Genomic DNA, 25,679 nt, shown 5'->3' on the forward strand with positions numbered 1-25,679 from the left:
GCCATCTACCATTATCAAACTTTGTGGATGGTAAGGAAGAAGCTTAGCTTACTGATTTGAGGGTAAAAAGTCAAGGTTGCATTGAATGAAAAAGAAATGGCTTATACAGAATAACATTAGTTCTACATCACAAACCTTTACCAATTTTTGTGGATGATTTGCACTTGTGGTAAAAAAGAAGCTTCTCAGTTTTGGGGTCAAAAGGTCAAATGTCACTTGAAGTAGGGAAGAAGCATGTTTATCTTTCGGTCAAAAGGTCAAAGTCACTGAATCAAAGAAGATGAATGGTATTTGAAAATAATTTAATTATAGACCACATACCTTGGCCAAAGTTTATGGATGGCTTGCATGTAGGAAAGGAAAGAAACTAGCAGATTTTGGGGTCTAAAGTCAGATTTCAAGGTCATGGCAAGACTTAAAATAAAACATTGATTTCTGCATGCTAAGTTTCGTTCAAGACTGTATTCCTCAACAAAAGGTCATGGTCATGCATTCTTATTAGCCAATAATTTCCTGAGTCAGCCATTCCCTACTCTGGCCTACAGAGAGGACAGTTAAACATGGAGTGGGCATATCATATACTGTTAAAGGCACTCTTGTTGCTTTCTGTGAGAATAATTTAACAAAAGATTAAATTACTGGAAAACTGAAATACAAATTTACAAACACTTGGTTTCATTGTATTTGGTATGCTTTTATCAAATTTTACTGAAATGTGATGCAGTAAGATCTTTAAGAATTCAAAGTTCTGTGGGGTAAAGATTGTTGTTGGGATCTTTGGTTGTTTTTAGTTTTTGAGATTACTGATGAGAAGGTTTGACATTGGGAATGAGAAAGTTCTTCAGGTAATGCTGATTCCACCCTGTACGTATATACTTGTCACTCTTCATTCAACCTTGTACATGACTTGGTATCCTCTTCACTCATCATTCAGCCCTGTACATGTATCCTCTTCACTCTTCATTCAGCCCTGTATGTGTATACTCTTCACTCTTCATTCAACCCTGTACATGTGCACTGTTCACTCTTCATTCAACCCTGTACATGTATCCACATCCAGAACCACTTCAAGCTCCTTTATACATTGTGATGTATTTTTTTCACATACCAGGTGAATAATGTGTTGCGTTGGGAGGCTTAGATGTAATAATAGTACCAGTTTCTATTCTTCAAGTCCATTGTTGCATGCTCTTTAAGCAAAGTCAAGATATATGTATATTTTCAGATTGGTTTTTTTTGTCATTCCTGAGATAGTTTTTACACTTTTTCATGCACAGCCATTTAATTAAAAATATGCATTTATCTTCAGAAGTTCTACCAACTGTCAACAAAAACAGGTCATAGTAACCTGTTTTCATTATGCCTGTTACTTATTACTGATAAGTTTCTGTATTCAGTTTCATTTTTTTGAGACTTTTGTATATGAAGTCATGAAACTTAATTGACAAATACAACTTGTTTTCTTTTTACCACTTCCAAAAGTAGGTGAAATTGACACTATTTTTGTGTACCAATTATACATAAAACTTTAGATTATGCATTGGGCAAGGATTCAAGATAACAGTCTCAATAAAAAAAAAATTTATCTTGAAATTTAAATCAAAATGGACCAAAATGTTTATAAATGCTAATTGTCACTTTTGTTCAAAGTATGTGATGATATAGTCAACCTTTTTAATTGGTTGGTTTTTTTTCTTCTCCATTTGCAGATGGACATCTTTGTTTTATGGTGACAGTGTCAAGGACAAGCTTCATGGTTCATCCGAGTCTCTGGACACGCACCTTAGTCAGCATGACAGAGTCAGTATTCTTTAATTTTCAGTGGCATAGATTCATTCCTCTTGCTTGGGCTGTTACTGGTAATCTGTCTTTATTTTTCTTTGCTAAAGGTTTGACAAGATAATGGAAAATACAGTAGAAGCGCTGGCCGGCACCTGGGAATATTCATTGGATGATATTGTCCCAAGTACACTGATCTAGTTTTGCATATTGATTTAAATGAAGCTAACAGTTCTTAAATATCTTAATACATTTTCAGGTGAAATTGTTTTTTCATGAGAAGAACCATACATTTGTTTCTTGATATTGACTTTAATAACTATCTCAGCCACTCTGCATGTTTAGCTGATTCCTGTGTTGTCAGGTCTTTAACATAATTTTTGGCAAAACAAGTAAAATAAAGCAATTATTTGTTGTTGTTGTTGTTGTTGTTGTAGGGTTTAACGCCATTTTTCAGCACGCGATTGGCTATACATGGCGGCCAGTATTAATGGTGGAGGAAGAACCCGGGAAAGCAATTATTTGGATGAAATAGATATTAAATATTTTGTTTCTTCTGATTTATTTTCCTAGCATAAAAGCAAACAAAACTATAAGGGTTTTGACAAGGGAATAAATGCCCAAATCTACATGTGCATTTCTTAAATAGCAGCTATGACGAGTCGTTTAAAGAAATTACTACAGATTCTGCTCTTGTACATGTACAGTGCATGAAACTGGTCCAACAAGATTTAACGTTAATCGGATTTACAAGGATAAGAGTTTATTTTTAGCTCAACTGATAATAATGGTAAGTGTGCTGGTTGTATGGCCTTGTATCCATCTTGTGTCATCCATCCATCAAAAGTTATTTGTTACCAGATGGGAGTCAATCTATATTTTTGATGACTACTGTATGTCATTCATCTGTCAACCGTCATATATTACAACTTGAGAGTCAATCCGTGTTTCTGATCAGATTTTGATCCAGCTTGGAATATGGGCTGGTGTCATTAGAATCTGAGATGAATTTAATAATGAACATGATGTACTCATGGGGTGATGTTGAATCTGATTGGCTGAACTGGGTTTTTTCAAACTAGGGTGATACATTTGTATCATTCAGATTTTGGATGAGATCAATAATGAGCAAGAACCACCTTTTCAGTGGAGTGTTCTTGCACTCAGGAGGCAATATATTTGATCTCACTTTGATCAGACATGGTATATGAGCTTGTATCATCAAAATCTTGGACAAGTTCGACAACGAGTGAGAGGCATGCATATTAATATGGTGATCTTGTATGTGATCAGCTGTATTTGTTACCATTTTGGAAGTCATTTTGTTTCATCTGATTTGATAAATTTGAAGGGTGAGCTTATATCATTCAGATCTTGGAGAAGCTTGATAGTAAACAGGATCCATGCATATTAATGAGGTTATCATGGCTTGCTACCACTCTGGAAGTCATATTTTTTATTTAATTTTATAAAAATTGAAATATGAGCATGCATCTGAAAGATTTTGCATGAATCTGAAAATGAGCAGGAGCTGTGCATAATAATGAAGTCAGCTTGCATCTGATTGGTTGACCTTGTTACCACTTTGGAAGCCACATTTCTGATTTTGGTTAGATTTGGAATATATGCTTCTGTCATCAATATTGTGTACAGGTTTGATAATTAGTGAGATGCACACATATGAATAAGATATTTATCTGATTGGTTGAACTTGTTAAAACCGGCATTATGAGATAGTCAACTGTAAAGTTATTAAAGCCAGATGAGAAATATCAGGCCCATTGGAACTCTTACTTGTTAATGCTACTTTCTGATGAATGTCCATTATTTCTTCTTTTCAGGGAATCTTCTCCTGGTTCACATCATTTGTCAAAGTGAAGTAAGTTAAGTCTGTCTTCAGTTCCCATGTACGAGACAAATACTTATGATTTATGTATTGTATGCACTGTCACTCGTCTTAAAATTTGCTGCTGTACATTGCTGAGTTTTTGTCAATCTAGTTTTTACACAGAGAATGTGAAACCAATTTTCTGCAAATTTTGGCAATTCTGCCAGTCATTGACCACTTGTCCTTTCCACTCTGCAGATAATAGAAATTTTCATACACAAGAATTAAAAGAAAATATCTTCATTTTTCATTCAGCAAAACAACTTTTAAATGCCAGTGCTTAGTTCATTGCAAGCATTCAAAGCTCGACTGCACATTTTAGGAAACTAAATCAAATGATCCATATTTTTTCAAGTGACCTTGAACCATGTTTACAAAAGGCTATTATCGTTTTTTTAAATCATCTTTAGTAGTCTTGCACTTACTGTACATTCTGATTAAAATCAGATCTGCTCTGTCCTGTGTGAAGTTCTGACAGTGGCTGCATAGGGGTGATATTCTGGTCACCTTTGAATTAGCCGAAATGCAGCTTTAGGAAATCCAAAAGTGAATGTTACAACTCTGTGGTCATAAACTACGTAGCAGGTACAAGCAAAACCGACAAGGTTTGTAAAACTTAACAAATAATGTAATTCTCAAAGTTATAAATGAAAATGTGAGAGGAACTTAAAGTATTACAAAGTGAATCCAAAACAATCCTGAAAGATTTATATTAAAGTCCAAAACTGGAAGGTTCAGTACAAACTTCAGAACCATAAATGTTCTGGTCCTCCAAGAATCTTGATGTCAAAATGGCATTGTCCACAACTCCATTGAATAATTCACAATAGTTCTAGAACAATATTGTAGTTAAAGAAAAATGTGCACATTCTATTTCCACTGAACAGTCAAAACAAACGTTTTCCCTGTCAAACAGTATCTAAGTACAGCATAAAAAATGTCTGAAGACTTGATGTTATTACAAGAACACAAGAAATAAGAATGAATCCAAAATAGGAATGAATATGACTGCTCAGTTCTCTCCGTCAAGAATCTTTTATGACTATTTCACAATATATCCCATGTGAAAGATCTTACTGCTCAATCTAATATTTCAAAAATAGCTACTCATGTGACCCTACTCATCCAATAGGATTAAACTTAATTCTTCTAAGATACCACCTGACCAATCTCTCCAATGGGAAAAAGGCAGAATCTCACAAACATATTTGCTTGTAATTTTATTAGAAACTGTCTATTTTTAATATCTTAAAGTAGACCTATGCACATATGAAATCCAGGTATAGATGGATAATCACTACAATATACAGTTATGAATAAAACTTACAAAACTTAGACACAATCTTGTACAAAAAGTTATAGAAATATAGATATACATAACATGAATCAGATCATTTGGCACATATTGATGTTTTTGAGTTATGCTGCTCATTCTCCCAAATGCTAAGATATGAAAACTTCCTCTGATTGGTGGATAAAATTAGTGATTATAGTAATAACATAGGTCACCAGAACATGACCCCTAATGCAGTCTCAGTCATATCTTTCTGTAGGACAGTGAAGATTGATTTTAATCAGACTGACTATTTACTTGCAGATAAACTGCAAACTGCACAGACCCATATCTGCCTTCGCATGATATTCCAGCTAATCAGGGTCAGTGCAGTTTGACAGGAGTAATAACTTGAACAAACAGCATTGACCCTGATCTGCCAATGCCTTATGTGATGGCAGATCAGAGTCTTTGTTATTTGCAATTTGAACTTGTGAATATATACAGGTGGATCTTAAATTTAAAACTTATCTTCTGAGAATTAAGATTGTAATGATATTGTCCTTAGTGAACAGTAACCAGAAATAAATGGCGAGACAAAAAATGTCTGATAACATCACTAAGTTATGATCATACTTGATGTTAATAGAAAACTGGCAGAAATACAAAAGAGACCAGGAATTACTTTCAAAGAATTACAGAAGTAGAAAATGTGTCAGGAATTACTGTTATAAAATGGGGTAGTAATTATGGGGGTGATCTACACGTATGAACTTCTGAAAGAGTGACAGTTGTAAGGTGTTTACATTTGCATCATTCATAATGGAGAGTATGTTGACAATACCTGTATGTTACTTCCATGTACTGTGGCTGAAATTTCTTTGGATATTGTACTTTTGGATATTGTACATGATCAAAGCGCACAGCTAACTAAAATGACTGCTCCCATTTGCTCAAACAATCAGCCTGAATTAGTCTCAAGTACAAGATCATTAGCAGTTATAAGGAACATGAATTTTGCCAGACTAGACAATACCGGCTTCAGTAAGTGCATTGAAAGATTGACCAAATATGTAAAATGTAAAAACAAGTTATCAGCTCTTTTTTCACGATATACCTCTGAAGTTCAGAAGTGAAAAGGACCAAGTTATGCTAGCAGTTTTTTGAGAGGTGCACATCTGAATTAAGTAAGGTCAAGCTGTAACCAATATATTAACCCATTATTTATACACTAAAATAAAGGGGATGAAAAGTTCTTTTAACAATACATAAGGAAACAATACTTTTTTAAAATAGGAATTATAACCAGTGAGGAAAATGTGGGATATTCTTTTTCTTTAAAAATGTAACCCTATGCAAAATATGAAACTGTGGAGTGCCATCTATAGAAATAGAAAAGACGCCAGGAATTACTTTTAAAGAATGCACTGGTTGATACAGAATGGAAAAGCTGCCAGGAATCATTTCCATACAATCTGCTGGTAGTTACAGAATGCTGTACCAATTCAACTTATGCACACCAGACTCATTTGCTTTGACTGGGTAGGCTTAACTGGCAAACAGTAATACTGGATGGAGTAGTGTGATGACAGTTGCATAATTACCTCTTGGCAGTGCAAGACACTGGATGTCAGCAAGGAAGAATTAAAAATGGATATACATGTATATGCTGATTCATGGGCTGAAAAGGTCAGAATAATGTTTCGAGTGATGAATTCCATTACCTCTTTGAATGTGAATTCTTTAGGGAAGCTAGAATGAATTTGATTCAGAAATATTGACATCTTCGTATTTTAAAATTATGAACAAGTTAGAAACTGAATAGACAACTTCATAGCTACATAAATTATGCTCGTTTCACATTTCAGCCTATCATAACTCATTTATTAATCAAGTAAAATGTGTCAAAAACATTTTTATTTAAATCGTTGATTGTTCACTTTTTTAGAAGCACCTTTGACTTGTAATGTTTAGATAATCCATGTTCTCTCCCTCTCTTTTGTCTCACTCTTTCTATCACTCTCTCACTCTCATTTATATTACACTATGATGGGTTCTTATATATTGAACTCTGAATGTATGTCATTCACTTGCCATACATGTAGGCCTGACTGAGTATGATCTTTTTTCAATAAAGATTTGTTCTGTTATTCACTGATTATATCCATACTATTGCAAATTTGACATGGCCAACACATTTAATAATTAGAGGTGTCATGGTTGGTGGTGGTGGGGGCAGTCAGATTTGCTCCTGGATAGAATTGTAACATGCTGGACTTCTCCCAGAATTTGGAGTGATTTTGGAAATACCCCTAATATGAAGTATTTTCCAAGCTACTAATAAGCATACTATTATCATTTTCTGCATTACTATGTGCATGTTATTGATGACAAAACCAGACACTAGAAATAAAAGCCAAACACATGAAAACTAAAACATGTGAAGGAAATTCTTGTTAAGAAACTTGGATTTAACACCTTGCTGGATAAATGAAGCACTCAGTTTAGTCTGGATATGCACACTTTTTTCTCAGATTTTTATATGCCTGCCATAATGCAGAGTGTATTATAACATTTGTCTGTTCATCTCTCTGGCTTGTATGTTTGCCCCTTGGTTCCCTGTTTGGTTTCTGCAGAATGACTTGAGCTTTTCTACTACAATTAACTAGGAGTTGAGAAGAAGTCTGTTGATTTGGGTGTAAAAGGTCAAAGGTCAAGGTCTCTGTCACTGAAAGAAGTAAAATGGTTTGTAGTTCTAGTATTGTTCAACATGGATATATAATGTTTATCTTGTTCACAGATTCAAATATAACTCAAACGATTTGAAGTTCATTGCTTCCAGCATGTTTACTTTCAACCTTGTGAGGTTAAATTGAAAAGAATTTGTCTAAGGACTGATACTTAAGTCTTGGTTATTTAAACATTTCATTAAATGAGGTCAAAATGTCTCAACTGTAATTTACATGTACAAATAATCAGCATTTAAATTTAAGTTAAGTGTTAACTCATATATTGAAATTTTTATGAGCTTTTGGTATGGATCTGTGTTGTAAATTTTCTTCTCATGATGGGTCATTATTTACTAATGGCTTTTATATTTTTCCTTGGATGTCCACTGCATTAAATGAAACAGATTATTTTAGCATTCACCTATATGATGGACTTTATAATATCTTCTGTTAATTACATTCAACTTTATTTATTACACATTGATTATTCCATAAATTAAGTAACTTTTGTTTTGCAGAGATGCAGACATTTTGAAGAAGTGTGGTCAAGATGCCATACATTACCTCTCTTTCCAGCGATATTTGCTCCTCTACACTCTCATAATCTGTATCCTGTCCTGCTCCATCATCATACCTGTCAATTTCACTGGAGAAAATCGTAAGTTTACAATTGCATGTTTTCCCTTCCTCTGGTTCACATTACCACCGCACTGTGGAAAAAGTGTCAGGGTCATTAGTGAGAAACAGGGATGGTCATCCAACTGGAAACACACATATTTTTTGGGTTTTCCTTATCACCCCATTTGTTCATCTGTCCATAATATGGACATTTTTGCTATTTGGAACCTAACTCCAAAACTCCAAAACCATTGAAAATATGTCTGCAAAACTTAGTTCAAGAATTTTACTAAAAGTTCAAATGTGATGTGAGGAAGATGCAAATATGTGAAGTTAATAAAAATACAATGTGAAGCATTTCATCTTAGATGAGGTAAAATTGTGCCTGACTTACCTACCCTTCTGATTGCTATCTCCTCATGAAAAATCACAAACAGGACTCTTTCTCTCTGCGATAAGCCAGTACAACTGCAGCAGTATTCAGATGCAGAGAAATACCTATTTGTTTCTCACACTCAGTTCTACTTTTGTTCATTTTATCTTTGAATCTGTCTATTCCTCTTTCCCATGAACAAAAGTTCCATAGAACTTTCTTTCATTCAGTACTTGTGCACATTGCAGAGCTTTACACTTGTACGTGCATGATAGTATGCACAGATAGAGTATCTTGCATAACATTTAAAAAATCTTAAAATTTTACACTTAATTATTAAAATTCGTAAATCACCTGGGCATTTAAAAAACAAGATCTGTCATTCACAAATTTTTATTTTAAACTTCCTCTCAACAGTGTTGAAGAAACTTTGGCATAGAGCATCCTGGCATAAAGGCATTTCCAGTTCATATAAATGATTCCAATCTGCCTTCCAGTATGGTCATTGTTACTAAATACAATGACCGTTAGAATTGTACAGAATTTGACCCAAGTTGACAAGAAAATTATGGCATGAGTGCTTTTTAACTTTATACAAATGTTGCTGACCTGACATCAAACATGGCTGCTATTACTCAAGAATTACTCAACATAATTTAATTAAATTTGACAGATAAAGATCTAAGCATTACGGTCTTTGAAATTTTTTTCCATTGATTTTAATTGGCCATAAAAATGCGACCATAACTGAAAAAATAGAAAACATTTAAATCATTTATCTCATACCACCTGCAGGCAAAGTAATGTAGAATAGGCCCAATGTGTTGTACTGCATGTCATATGAGGTGACTAATGTGGGCAGCCATTTTGTCCTGAGATGCATCCCATGATAATGTTCCATTTGAGAAGGTCTTGGAAATTTTTAAAGAGTGCGATTTACAACAGAAATTGATTTTATTGTAAGCATTTTACCATTGTAATATCCCAGCCATAAGGACAAGTGTTGTATGTTATGTTGTCTGTCCAGCCATCTGTTCCCAATTTCATTTCTCTATAATAATTTGAGTCATCCACCATCTACAGTTACCAGACCTTGTGGAATGCTTGCACTTGGGGTAAAGAAGGTGCAGTTTGGTGTAAAAGCTTATTGGTCTAGGTCACTTTGACTGAAAGAAAAAACTGGATTGATTTCTTCTTAATAACTCAGTTCTCCCTCCATCATCTGTATTTACCAAATGTTATGAGTGGTTTTGACATTACATAAGGATGAATCCTATTGATTTAGGGATCAAAGGCTGAAAGGTCAAGGCACTGTAACTGAAAGAAAAACCATGGTTTCCATATGATAACATCAGCTATACATCACCTTCCTGGGCTAAACTTTGCAAGTAACATACACTTGAAGTAAGGAAGAAGCCTGTCAGGTTTGAGGGTCAAAGGTCAAAGTCATTATGACTTTTAGAAGAAAAGTGTTTTTCACACCATAAGTTGAGGTCACCATCATGTAAAGCATCAAAATTTTGTTGATAGCTTGCACTTTACATAAGGAAAATCCCTGTTGAGATTGAGTTGAAAGATTGATATCGCTGTAATAGAAATAATGTTGTTGTAGGGTTTAACACCATTTTTCAGCACGTGTTAGGCTATACATGGCAGACAGTATTAATGGTGGAGGAAGAACCCAGGAAAACCCTGGAAAGAACCACTGACCCATGAGAAGCTACTTGCAAGCTTTCTCACATACCCACATAAGCTGAATCTGAGACTCGAACCCACACAGACAGAGGTGAGATGACAGTGATCCGTAACGGAGAGCGCTTTAGACCACTCGGCCCCTCGGGGCCCCATAATAGAAATAATAAAATTAAAGTATCTTCAGCACAATAACATTGGTTCTACATCACAAATGCCAGGCAAACATTGTGGATGGCTTGCACTTGGGGTATAGAAGACACTAATGATTTTGAGCTCAAAAAGTCGAAGACCATGGTTGGAAAGAAGAGTGAGCTTGGCACACATATTTCACTTAATAATATATTCATAACATGCTTTTAATAATGATTTGGGTGTATGTTGTGCTGTTTAAAGTACTGTTGTTTGCTTTTGTCTCTGTTTAGTTTGCCTTTTTCTGGAAAGCTAAACTTTCTGATAGTCACTATATAGATGTTTAATCATGTGCCATTAAACATATACATGCAAACATATATATATATATATATATATATATATATATATATATATATATATATATATATATATATATCCAATGTGTCAAAAACTTCTGAGTAGAATTTTAATTAACTATGACAGAAAGCATCCAGGCATATGGACCTTTTGGTATTTTACAAATGATGTTGATCATCTTCCATGCAGTATGAATGAAATTATGAAAAACACAAACTCTGAAATGGTTTTCATAGCATGGGCAGTCAACAGAACTGGAAGAAATTACTCAAAAAAGTAAATGATTAACCCAGATTTCATTTGTTTGCTCTTGGATTTGGTTACTAAGTCAGAATAAGGTTATTGCAGATTGAATATTTTTGCTATTAACACTAACATACTTCTCATAGATACAACACAGATTTTGAGAGTTTGAACATTTTTTTTTCTTTCCCCAGAGGGTAGCGCACTTCAGTTTGGTCACACCACTATGGCCAATTTGGATGCCAAGTAAGTCAATGTCATTATTTTTCTTCAGATACATTGCATGATCATAATTCATTAGAAAAACAGCCACATACTTGAAAATCCAGCCCTTCCAAGCTAAAAATTTTGTAACAGACTTTTCGCTAATTTTATCATTAAAAGTGCTCAAACATCAGAAGTCAGATGAGAGTGGTCTCCCTTTGGATAGATCATTAAGGGGGCATTCACCAGTTATTATGTACTTTTCAGAGAATGATGTAAGGTGAAGATGTTTGCATTTAAAACATACACATTGGAGAGAATGTTGGCATACCTCTATGCTACATTAATGTAATGTGGATGATATTTCTTTGGATATTGTACTTTTGGAAATTGTCCATGATCTAAACACACTGCTAACTAAAATGACTGCTCCCTTGTGCTAAAAAATCAGCCTGAATTAGTTTACAGTACACTATCCATAGCAGCTATTAAAATAGGGAAAATGAATTTTGCCAGATTAGACAATACCAACTTCTGAAAGAATTACCAGATATATTAAATGTAAATAAAGTTATCGGCTCTTTTTTTAATACCTCTGAAGTTCAGGAAGTGAAAATTACCAAGTGGAGCTAGCACTTTTTTTAAAGGTGCACATCTTGGGTAAGGCCAAGCTGTATACTCTATAACCCATATTACACCCATCAATCATACACCAGAATAAAGGGAGTTATAGGTTCTTCAGACTGTATTTAAGATATACAAGGTCTTTTTTAAATAGCCAGTACAACCAGTGAGGAAAGCTGGGGAAATTCTTTTTCTTTAAAATCCTAACCCTTTGCAAAATATGAAACTATAGAGCACCACCTAAATCCAGTCTTTCATTAGTTAATACATCCACTTGTGCCTAGTCAGTATGCTGTCTTGGGAGGCTTCGCAAAATACATTTCGAATTTGTGCCTTTTCACTAGTTTGAACAATGCTTGAGAGTTTCCTCATCGCAGAGAAGTGTATAATTCATCTCATCTATTCTATCACATATTTTAGTTCTGTCATCATTGTAGATGAATATTTTGCCTATTTCATTGTATTATAAACTGACTAACACAAACTTAAATGTCTACTTCTTGGTCAGTGTTACTTATAGTAGATGTCAGTACTTGACCATTACGCTATTTCTTAGTTTCCACTTCATTGTAAGCCTAGCATGTTGCATGACTAATCTTACTTGTATGTGCCATTATTTCGTTATCTTTAATTATGCATAACAGTGGGAAAGGCTGAATATAGGGCAGATATAAAAATAAAGCTGATTGGAGAATTTATAAAGGAAGATGATTAAATCAAAATATCAAACAGAAGTATCGATTCACTTGGGTATATTTAACTTGTGGGAAGTTAAGTAAGTGGGGATATTTAACTTGTGGGAAGTTAAGTAAGTGAAATACATCTTTTGGGAGTAAAATAAATATGGATGTTCCATTATAATATCGTTTGAAGTGTTATTTGACCAAGCAATAAAAACAGTTGTTTTCTAAGCCAGTCACTGTAAAACATACACAATAAACATGCCCAATTGCCAACAACTAGTCTCATGTAGTTAAAGATGCCTTGACAATAAAACAGCCAATCACCATAAAACATAAACAGTGAACTTGCCCAATTGCCAACAAGACTACTAATCTCACCAAGTTAGAGAATTCTTGATAATAAAACTACCCTTCACCCCAAAACATAAACAATAAACTTGCCCAGTTGCCAACAGGACTACTAGTCTCACCTAGTTAGAGATCTCTTGAAACCTGAGTGCCTGTCGGTGGTTGTTGTCATCATGCAGGAAAATAATTATTAATGAATACAATAAAATTTGACAACTTTACTGAATATATGTGCTAATTTTTATTCAGTCACATAAAAAAAGTTTGATAGAATATTCCCTCAAGTAAAATCTTGCAAGTTCTTGCATGATTTACCTTCACTTGGATGATTTTGTACATGCATATGCACAAGGCTTTTACATCCTGACCTGTAGTGAAACTGTCATTTTTCAAAACTCTGTTGAAGATCCATTGATTCTTATCACTGCCCCCCCCCCCCATTGAGGCATCTGACAACAAATGATGTCCTAAGTGTAATGATCATTTTATAGGCTGTCTGGTATGCAACATACAAATTACATGAGGCCTTCATATTATAGGCTGTCTGGTATGCAACATACAAATTACATGAGGCCTTCATATTATAGGCTGTCTGGTATACAACATACAAATTACATGTAGGCCTTCAACATTTATTCATGACTAGTTTTGGCTCAAGTACAAGATAATTTGGCACTACTTTAATATGCAGAAAATGTCTTGTGTAATGATTATGTAGATTTGTAATGAAACCTTTTGTCCGAATTATTGTATCCATGAAAAGTGAGTTAGATACCTGCATATAGGATTTAGTATGCTTTTCTTGGCACTAATGTTCTAAGGTGATCACATTCTTGTCTGGCATTTTCATTGAAAAAAACAAATTTAGTCGGGGAAAATTTAGAGTTTTCTCCTGATGGCAGCAAATAGTAAACTTAAAACCACACAGACATTAGAAAAAAAAACTTAACTCATTTTTTGTCTTTAAAATCAAATAGATATTGGAATACAGTCTTAGCTGGATGCAGTCTTTGCTGCTGTTAGTTGTTCACTTGGGGGTTTGAAGGTGATGCAGTGTCGTTAGAGTTCATGGTAGAGTTCATGTTAGAGTTTTTCTATGTACTCATGGTACATAGAAAAATGGAATAACAGAATGGTACAGTTATTCACGTTTCCTGAAGATCTTGTTGAAATTATCTTTTTGCATCTGCATTGCTGTAAGGGAGCATTAGACGTGCTGCATGTGTGTGTGATTTGGATTTTAAACATAGCTTAAATAATTTTTCAGTCATATTGCTATGATGTCTGCAGTGTGACAGTTAATAGTGATTTCTAGCACTGGGGCATCATGAAGAAGACATGTAGCATCATGTCCCACCGAGTCATATTATCGTGAAACCATACCGACCAGTCCTAACACTAACCTCTTAATGCTGAGCGCCAAGCGAGGCAGCTGCTTGTACAATTTTTATAAGTGCAAAAGTCACATTAGTTGGAATGCTTAAACAAGTTACCATATTTAATTTAGAGATAGAGCATTGCATTTGTAGATTGTCTGGGATGTGGTACTATGTCGACAGATATCTTACACTCAAGAATGACTAATTTCTTTATGAAATTTGCAGAATAAAATACTCCCCTTGCTACCATGCTCCATCAATCAGGAGTTCTCAAATTTAGTTTGCATATGACTTATTCCAGCCTGAATTACAACTGCATTTCAACGTTTTGCTATACAAAATGATTCACACTTTTGCACTGTTACAACTGCTGAAAAAATGTATGGAGTAAATATGACCTCAAGGAAACATATGACGCTGATCATAGACTGCTCAGTACTCTTTAACAAAGCAGGATTAAATATTATCATTCATGACAGTGAAGAGTAATAACTTTTGTCTCTTCAACACATCTATTTGATTTACCTAACTTCAAACAAATTGGTTTGTTCCACTTCATATGAAAACTAGTTTAATGGGCTTCCCCACAAAGGATTCATTACACAATATTGCATAGCTATTGTCAGTCCTTTAAGTAAACTGCAGGTTTGGTTGCTTATGTCTAATCAGTTTACCTTTTAATCAGCTTAGTGATAATCAACTGTATAAACTGCCCTGAGGTGAGTTTTCTATAAACGTTAAGATAACTCTTTACTGTTTATTCAGGTTACATGCGTAGATTGTGATGCCAAGAAAGGTCTCTATCTTTCTTGTTCTCTCTCTCTTTTTCTAATTTATTTATTAAGATGACTGAAAATCTCGTTTTGGATGGAGTAAGAAATTGTGTTTTTTACTTTGCACATCTTTCTCCTGTAGGTATGAATTGTGTGAAATGTTAAGATAATGGTCAATGAAATGTGTAAACTCAAGTTAAATAAAACCAAGATCAGAACAGAAAATTTCTTTTCCTGTACACTAAATAATTCAATATATCATAACAATCACTGAGGTTATTTTTTTGGCTCAAATTATTATATAAGGTAATATTTTATGTCATTGATTGCCTTTTTATCCATATCTGATACTATCCCCCTTTTATCCACTGCTTTTCCCGCTTGGCCCATTGAAAAATGACACTAAATCTGTGATACAATAGAAAAACAATTCACACTAAATCTATGATACGATAGTTTCGCAGGAGTCATGCACACATTAATTGCTTTCAGGTATATTTCAAGGATTATGGTTAGGGTGGGTGGAGGTTAGAGGTGTGCTGGGATAGAGCAGGCATGTGCAACCTGTGACTCACATGTCAGATCAGGCGTGTGACCTGATTTTATTGCTTATTTACATAATTTGATGTGGCTTTAAAAATTGCATATCCCACTAAAGCCCTGGAGGAAGTTGCATAGGCCTTGATTAGAGGTTCTAAAATGACCGTAAGGCATTGAAGTTGTTCTGCTTTATATAGATGTATTAAATAGCACAAACAAAGGACAAACTTTAAATTTGCGATGAGGGTGAAATCCACTGGCAGTCAGTTACCATAGGTGTCACTTGTATGGTTTACCCATAAATTATATGTTTTTCCATTTTTTCAGTGGATGGCATTACAACCAATTTGTATGGTTTTTCGTACACAATTTTTTTCGTACAGTTTTTTTCTTCATTTTTTGTGCATACAGAACTCTGGACATAATTTTTTTTAGAATAAAATTCAATGAGATCAGGGTGGCCAAAACAACCAATCAAATCATACTAAAAACTGTGCTTTTCCTTTGATAATGAAACCAGTTTCATTTCACTGTTCAACTAATTATTGACAAGGAGGGAGATCCACCCTTTAGATAAAGTCCTGGCAGTATCGCTGCATTGTCCTGGTCAGTGAATAGTGGTATTGTTATGCTGAATTTAATCAACTTTAATAAATTTGATAATATTATATAAATATCTTATTTTCTGTTTTTCTTAATTTTTTAATTTTCATTATGTAGATAACCTTGTTAAGGGTTGATGTTAATGTCTAATTGCATTTTCCGTTGAGTCATTGACTTGATGCTGTCTTCCTAGATCATGAAATGTAGGACTTGTTGGTTATGCACATGACCAGTAGCATTTTGAGGCTCATGGTCTTGTGGGAATGCTAGAGTTTCTGGCAAGTTTTATATAGTGCTACACTGTCACAGAACTTAAGTTGCATACTGCACTAGTAGATCTGGATCTCTGCATTTAAGATTAATCAGTAGAGCAAACAAGATAGACCCAAATCAGATGGTGCTTCCTGTGATGGCAGAGCAGGGTCTGTGTTTGCAGTTGGATTCAGCACAGGAATGAGTAGATGCAGTTGCTTATTCTAATAGAAACTGTAATTAAGATACCTGATGCTGCACTGAAATGTGGCTCTTAATTATCACATAAGGCTCTTTGATTGTCTAAAGCAATCTTATTTTATGTAAATATTTTTTTATCTCAGGGTCAGTGAAGCTGTGCTAATCTTTAAAAAGATATATTAATCAGCTAGTCTGCAAATTTTTCCATTCATGTCATGACATCCTGAGCATGAACACAAGTGTAGTTTAAAAACTGAATCATTCAATTATTAAAAGATTTGGCCACATAAAAGAAAATATTATTTTCATTGGGCTTTGGTTTGCATGCTAGAACTATGATTTTGGTAAATGATGAAAATTTTAATTGAATAAATATATGTTGTTAATTCCAGATGTTACAATTACCCACGAGAATGAGAATGGTTATTGTAAGCAAAATAACAATTGCAGCTAATGATGTACATGAAAGCAATTTAAAAATTTAGCTTCAAATATGTTTGGCCACAGTAATTTGGTGTAAATAATTAATTAGCAAATTCCAAAACTAACTGAGCTTATAAACTAGTAGTTGTATGTAAGTATTTATTTGTTTGTGGTTTTCAGTTCCAAGCTGCTATGGGTCCATATTGGCCTGGGAGCAGTGTACCTGCTGACAGCTGTTTTCCTGATGCGACACTTTGCTGCCAACCTGCACTTTGAGGAGGATGAACAGGTTTTTTAATATTATGTCACTCAATCAATTTTACTTTTAGCTCTACTGATTGTTTGCTGAAAGAGATTATGGGATGGTCTTTCATGTGTCATCCAATGTATGTCATCTTTTCATTCATCAGTACAAGTTTGTATCGTTATTCCTCGTAAGTTACATTGAAGATTGCCATGAAACTTTGCACACTCTTCCATTCCATATTTATATTGGCTCTAAGTGAAATTGTTGCTGGTCAGAAATCAGATATATCTACCTCAGCAGCCAGCTTGAAAATTTAGTAGTTGCAACTTGTTCTGAATGGATTGTCATATAAAAGCGGAGTTTTCACCGAAAGACTTCTTATAATATCTAATTGGTCCTAAATGAAAATGATGCTGGTTTGACATCCAATGTGGTCGCCATGCTACAGTTATGAAAATCTTTTGTTCAAAATGATACGCTCTTAAGTTTGTCAGATTAACAACTCTCTGATGTTTTTACAATACCCCCATCCTAACAATGTTCACTCTATCAATCCATTAGGAACAATATTCTATTGAAAACTCGTTGAAGCTTGATAGATGTTACATATTTATAATTTTGTCATTTATAGTCATGTTTTAACATGTCACATATAAACTCTTTGAAACTTGATGTTACATATTTAAAATTTTGTCATTTATAGTCCTGTTTTAACATGTCACATATAAACTCTTTGAATCTTGCTGTTACATATTTGTAGTTTTGTCATTTATAGTCCTGTTTTAACATGTCACATGTAAACTCTTGGAAACTTGATGTTACATATTTATAATTTTGTCATTTATAGTCCTGTTTTAACGTGTCACTAATAAACTCTTTGAATCTTGATGTTACATATTTGTAGTTTTGTCATTTATAGTCCTGTTTTAACATGTCACATGTAAACTCTTGGAAACTTGATGTTACATATTTGTAGTTTTGTCATTTATAGTCCTGTTTTAACATGTCACATGTAAACTGTTAAACTTGATAGATATTATATGTTTATGATTAGCAGTATTAAGTTGTTTCAGTTGACAATAGAGTGTAATTTTCTTTGCAGGTGACAAGGACACTGATGGTTTCCAATATTCCAAAAGAAAAATGTTACAAGAGCTTGATCATGCAGCATTTTCAGTAAGATTGTATGCTGTTATCACCAGGATAGTTTACATTAAAGATAGTGATTATTATCAACTTTTCTATCATTGAAAATATCTATTTGAATCTTTCATTCTTTAACATCCAAGTGCTAGATAGCTTGGTAATGTTGTGACACCCATTCAGATACTCTTTTTTTTTGTACAAGGTATCAGGATGTTTGCTTTTCAATTATTCAAATTTGTTTTTTAAGAAATCCTTAAACACTGGACTTTTTTCCCAAACTTTGAATGTACCAGTATAATTGACACTGTTTTTTTTGTGGCCTTTTTTCCCTTTGTTAAGCATAGAAAAATGACCATCTAATTAGTATGCTTCAAAAATAAATTTGGAGTGAATTTCACAATATTTTGGACAAGTTTTGCAATTTTTCCACGAGGAAATCTTCCAAGTCATATATGCTTATTTGTATTTTGTCCTTTATTCATAATTCTTGTCAAAACAAAAAATTTCATGCATTCATCTCAAAATAGTTTTATATGTAGTAAAAATATTCAGCTCTCCCTTGTCCTAACATTCTTCATTATAACGTGATTCCAGATATAAGACAGTACAGTAAAACCTGTCATGAGCGACCTCTGCTATGAGCGACCACCTGTCATTTCCGACCACAATCGTAATGCATGGATCGATTTTACTATATAAACGCTCTGTTATGAATGACCACCTGCTGAGCACGACCAGTGACCGCGATTTCTTGGCAAAATATGCATTTTGACACTGCTATGAATGACTGCATCACCAAAAAAAACCAACAGATTGACACCACCGACCTTAACTTAATCCATTGTAAACACTAGAGCTCGGGATAAATGTAGTATGCAAAGTGCACATTAAATAACACTATAGTTGAACAACCATATATCGAGATAAACACCTCTAACCATCATTTAATCCTTTGTAACAAAGACTGCATAAATAGTAAAGATTGCTCTAATAAAGTATTTAAAAAGAATTTGTCTTGCTACAGTACCAGTTTTGTGAAATTTACAACTCCAGCGTACGGTGTCATTTGTAAACTGCAGTAAACCAGACTAAAGTACATGTCACTAACTGCCATTGTAGTGCCGAAGTCATGTGAATAGCCAGTAAGAGTAACATCAAGGGAGTAATGATGGATATATGCAGTCAATTTAGAGGTTTGTATTTTTTCTTTATCTTTATGAAAACTCACAAAATGCCGGTAGTCCTTATGTCCCAGTGAGAAATCATTTGAAAGGGCTTCAGTGTAGGTTTGAGTACATCATTTGTCTTTCAGTTAATCCATAATGCCTGGAGGGTGAATGAGCTCATTGTCTTTAATACTAGCAAGGGAGAATCATTTCCGGATTTTTTTAAAATTATTTTTTATTTCTTTTGTTAGTGTTTCACCAAGCCACCATCTGTTTACCTGGGTGCCGATGGTCGCAACCTTTGTTTATCGAGCTATAACGCTGTTGATTTAAACTTCGTCTCAGAATAAATGTATTGTTTCTTGATGAGTTAATTATGTCTTTTGGTTTCATTCATTGGTACATAATATATATTTATTCCACATTTCCCCAAAACCTGGTCAAAACCGATAGTCTTTATAATGTCAACACTAATAACAATGGCAGAACCTCTGCTGAAAAAAGAAAAATTTTAACACTGGAAGAAAGGATTAATGTCATTGAAAGAAATGAAAAAGGGGAGACCGCTCGCAAAATAGCAGTCAGCTTAAGCGTCGGTAAAACGCAAGTTCAAAATGTAATCAAAGACAAGAAATCCATTAGAAACGAATGGCAGAAAGGTGCACAAGCACAGACGAAATATGCCACGGCACGACGGACAGTTTACGGAGATCTGAACGAGCGAGTATGGGAGTGGTTTTGTGTTGCAAGGAGTAAAACATACCAGTAAGTGGAAAGTTGATTCAGAAAAAGGCAATAATTGAGATACATGTTCAGACCAAACACCTGAGTAAAACATGTCAACAAAGATTTATAATGGATTTCTTAAAAAACAAGTGAATAAGTGTATAGAATAAGATATATACATCATATCTAACTGTTCATTTTTTGTACATATTAATGTGATGTTGAAATATAAATTTTATTCTCGTCGTTTGATAGATGTATATCTTTATTATATAAAGATATTTTAAGAGGAATGCATGCAATATTTAACAAGATTTATGAATAAAGGATATGATACATGTACAGTGAGTATGGGTATTATTTATTTTTCAACAATGCTAACTATTGACCCTGAAAACCAGTCCATTTTCACACACCTCTTATGAGAGACCACCTGTCTTGAGAGACCACTTTTGGTTGGCAGAAGGGGCAGTCTCTCATAACAGGTTTTACTGTACTACATGGCCAAAATCATACTAACTTATAACAAGATGGGTTAAAAAATGACAAGGCAAAAATCTGAGATACATCTTTATTATATTTTCAAAACAACCTTATTTAACTTAAAGTTCCCACTATACTTCAGTTTTGTATATTACATTATTCTCAATATATTACAGTTACACATAGAACATAGTTCTTACTATACTTCAGTTTTGTATATTACACTATTCTCAATATATTACAGTTACACATAGAACATAGTTCTTACTATACTTCAGTTTTGTATATTACACTATTCTCAATATATTACAGTTACACATAGAACATAGTTCTTACTATACTTCAGTTTTGTATATTACACTATTCTCAATATATTACAGTTACACATAGAACATAGTTCTTACTATACTTCAGTTTTGTATATTACATTATTCTCAATATATTACAGTTACACATAGAACATAGTTCTTACTATACTTCAGTTTTGTATATTACATTGTTCTCAATATATTACAGTTACACATAGAACATAGTTCTTACTATACTTCAGTTTTGTATATTACATTGTTCTCAATATATTACAGTTACACATAGAACATAGTTCTTACTATACTTCAGTTTTGTATATTACACTATTCTCAATATATTACAGTTACACATAGAACATAGTTCTTACTATACTTCAGTTTTGTATATTACATTATTCTCAATATATTACAGTTACACATAGAACATAGTTCTTACTATACTTCAGTTTTGTATATTACATTATTCTCAATATATTACAGTTACACATAGAACATAGTTCTTACTATACTTCAGTTTTGTATATTACATTATTCTCAATATATTACAGTTCCACATAGAACATAGTTCTTACTATACTTCAGTTTTGTATATTACATTATTCTCAACATATTACAGTTACACATAGAACATAGTTCTTACTATACTTCAGTTTTGTATATTTCATTATTCTCAATATATTACAGTTACACATAGAACATAGTTCTTACTATACTTCAGTTTTGTATATTACACTATTCTCAATATATTACAGTTACACATAGAACATAGTTCCCACTATACTTCAGTTTTGTATATTACATTATTCTCAATATATTACAGTTCCACATAGAACATAGTTCTTACTATACTTCAGTTTTGTATATTACATTATTCTCAATATATTACAGTTACACATAGAACATAGTTCTTACTATACTTCAGTTTTGTATATTACATTATTCTCAATATATTACAGTTCCACATAGAACATAGTTCTTACTATACTTCAGTTTTGTATATTACATTATTCTCAATATATTACAGTTACACATAGAACATAGTTCTTACTATACTTCAGTTTTGTATATTACACTATTCTCAATATATTACAGTTCCACATAGAACATAGTTCTTACTATAACTACCAAGTTATATTGAAGGAGAGCTGTACATCTGTCATTAAACATTTAACATTCATATATATATATATATATATATATATATATATATATATATATATATATATATATATATATCGTATGTTATTCATCAGATGTCTGTCCATTCACAGCTGCTTGTTACCATTCTGATGTCCATTCTTCTGATCCAGTTAATTTCAGCTTTGGAATACAGATTTAATGGGCAAGATTGATGACTATTAATGAGGTGATCTTGTATCAGATTGGCTGAGCTTGCTAGTAAAGACTGATCCCAGTTTGATTAATCTTGGAATGTATGTGTATACCATCGGGATATTAGAAAGATCAAATAAAGAGCAAGATCAATGACAGGATCATACATCTGATTGTCTGAGCTTGTTACCACTGACAATGAAGTCATAATTTTGATCAAACTTGTATGTTGAGCTTATGTTGTAAAGAGGTAATTGTACTACAAATTGGCTGGGCTTTTTACCTCGTTTAAAACCAATTTTCTGATCTGATTTTGATCAGACCTGGAAATATGTTCTTATGTCATCAAACCCTAGGGTGAATAATGAGCAGCATCTATGCATGCTAATAATTTAAGTTATTTTGCATTGGATTGAACATGTTATCTCTCGTGAAGAGATGGGGCGTATTAATTATGCCTTTAAATTTTGAAAGGATTTCATCAGGATATAGTAACCAGGGTAAAGTCAACATGATATAAAGTTTAGGAGATAATTTACATAAGTTGTATTTTTTACAATATATTACAAGCCTGTTGTTATTAAATAGTCAACTTGGAAGTTATTATATAGGGTATGTGAGTAATATGAGGCCAGTTTGGGACTGTATTTTTATTTTCATCGGGGGTCATAGTGATTAGAGAATTTTAAATAAAGGTCAGCAGTGTTTTAAACTGGTTTTGCGATATGGTCATGCAATATGGTCATTCACTGCAGTATTGAAATATATTTTTCCTAAAAATCTTGCCTGCTGGTTGCAAAGGACAGGACACTTATTAAATATAATCAGTCCGTGCACTATGAATTTGGTTGTAAATGACAAGTGGTTGCTCAAAGGGAAAGTTGTTGAAATCAGGTTTTACTGTACACGCTTTTTTAGTTCCTCTGCTTCAGTTTGTCAGGATTTATGTGCCACTCCATTAAGTTTTTTTTCTGAGAATTTGGAATCTTTAATGATTCTTTTCTGATAATACATATTGGCATTAATGTATTGAATTATAATATGAATTATAATGAAAAGTCATCACCTGCTCACGCAAACTCAGCTGCAGGGGTAAATACATCACTCGCCACAAATGCTACCATTGTGAAGCATATGAGGGAAAGTGGAGAGCTTTTCCAAGGGATGTGAGTGGGAATGAATCACTCTATTAAAAGCCTCAATACTGCACATAGCTGATTTTCTCATGTGGCTTTTTGAGGATAAAGACTTACACATATTACCTTAAAAAATAACCATTCCAAATTCCAACTCACAGACATGTTTCATTAACTCAAGAGGGAGAATATGAGAATAGAGGCCAAACCAATAACCTCTCTAGTGTGATGGCAACATTTTTCATGTTGCAACCAAAGGCTTTGATCCTGTGTCTGAAATGGAATCTACCATTGGTTCTGACTTGACTGAACAATGCTTCATTTGAACATCTATCTGCTGTATCTTTAGCTCATATCTCTTGTAAAACCAGCTTTCTATTTACTGTAGATATTATGGGTGAGTCCCCACTTTTTTGTTATGACTCTATAGTAGTAAACTAGGTAACAGAAAAGAACAAAAACAAACAAGTTTTGTAAAATTCAATGGGGAATGTTTTTCCTATAATACAAGTGAAAATTAAATAGTTCTATCACAAGTACAAATGTATTGAGTTCCAAATGAATTCCAGTGGTGATCCGAATGAATTCCAAGTTTGAATGTGCTTGATGTGCCAATAGCCTCAAATGTGCTAATGTGTCAACAATTTTGATGTATCTCATTGGTATAATCCAAAATGTCCTTGAATGAATTCACACTAATCCCGAAATAGCGATTTAGTCTAAGAAATATTAATGAGCACTTTGTAATTCCAATGAATAATGTAAATTCATAAATCCTTCTAACTTAGAAATTGAACACAACAGGACTTTTTCCACTTCAGATGTAAAGGTAGAAATGAGTAATTTTGAAGTAAACAACATAATAAAAATAGCTACAACACAATAAAAGAACCAGGTTGAAGGTCAGCTTTCTTTCTAAAACATTCTAAGTTGTCAACATGATCAAGAATTTCCAAGTGAAAAACTAATGTCTTAACTCAGCTGCAAGTAAGCATGTTTACCTCCATTAATGATGAACTGAATATTTAATCTGTAATCATGGAGAAATATTATGCACACACACACACACACACACACACACATATATATAACCTATAATCACAGAGAAAAGCCAGCAAATAATATAAATTAAATATACATAACATCTATCAGATAAGCAGTGTCCAGTCATAAGTTAAAATCATTCAAGCAATCAATCAGATCATTATAATATAAATTGATATAATGGTCTGACATCATTTTGCATGCATGTGCATCTAAACCAATTTAATTCCTCTTCATTAGGACTAACTTAGTTTCTCATTGTTCTTATAGACTGCTATCAAAACAAAAAACTCATGATAATTAGAGATTTAGCATTTAAGTAAGGCAAATGACAGCAAACCATCCTTTTTAATAACAAAGCTTCTATCTTTTCCATGTATAAACAGTTCTAACAAAATTGAGTTTCACAAACCCATGCATGACAATGCCACTGAAACAGTGGTGAAAAAGTGGGAAACTTGAAGTAAAATCTACTGTTATTGGCTTGCTGGATCCCTAGGTTGTCTTCTGTTGACCAGATTCTGATATCATGTGAACTTTGTGTCTCACTTTTCCTTGGTGTTATTAGAAGGTAGTAGGGGTCTTTCAAAGCACATGGCAGTGAGAGGCTGCTGTGACAGTATCTTTAAAAAAAAAATGGCATCCTACCACTATTTGTACCAGTGGCATGCAACCCTTTGATCCAGTTGCCACCTTTCAGGCTGTTGCACAGTTAAATGAATGGGAGGACAGTGGGGAGGCACTCTAAGATAAAGCTTTGATCAACCTGAAGATGTCTGCCCTTAAGCCATTTCATGCAAATTGGATGATATGAAATATCATGGCTTGAACTGGCTACTTGTCAAGCTGGGCAAGTGGCTTACAGCTTTTACTTGTCCTGCATCATTTTTACTCCAGAAAAACCCAACAGCCATCTTGAAGATCTATCACCACTCCTCTTAGAAAGTCATATCAGCATTAGCGTTTTACCAAAA

The 25,679-nt window shown here is 33.6% G+C and overlaps 1 protein-coding gene across 8 annotated transcripts in view; it reads left to right on the forward strand.

Moving 5' to 3' along the window:
* The window catches only part of LOC149805347 (mechanosensitive cation channel TMEM63B-like), a 159,008-nt gene that overhangs the window by 44,917 nt on the left and 88,412 nt on the right, over positions 1-25,679 (forward strand). For all 8 annotated transcript variants that reach the window (XM_089949426.1, XM_089949453.1, XM_089949462.1 and 5 more), the window contains 6 exons: positions 1,710-1,800; positions 3,621-3,658; positions 8,188-8,327; positions 11,282-11,333; positions 17,298-17,406; positions 18,467-18,540. In XM_089949426.1, the coding sequence (XP_089805552.1) occupies positions 1,710-1,800; positions 3,621-3,658; positions 8,188-8,327; positions 11,282-11,333; positions 17,298-17,406; positions 18,467-18,540 (504 nt within the window). The remainder of the gene's footprint in view (positions 1-1,709; positions 1,801-3,620; positions 3,659-8,187; positions 8,328-11,281; positions 11,334-17,297; positions 17,407-18,466; positions 18,541-25,679) is intronic.

The sequence above is a fragment of the Sinohyriopsis cumingii genome, chromosome 2 (assembly GCF_028554795.1).
Source record: "Sinohyriopsis cumingii isolate HCF-2022 chromosome 2, ASM2855479v2, whole genome shotgun sequence".
Taxonomy (NCBI): Eukaryota; Metazoa; Mollusca; class Bivalvia; order Unionida; family Unionidae; genus Sinohyriopsis; species Sinohyriopsis cumingii.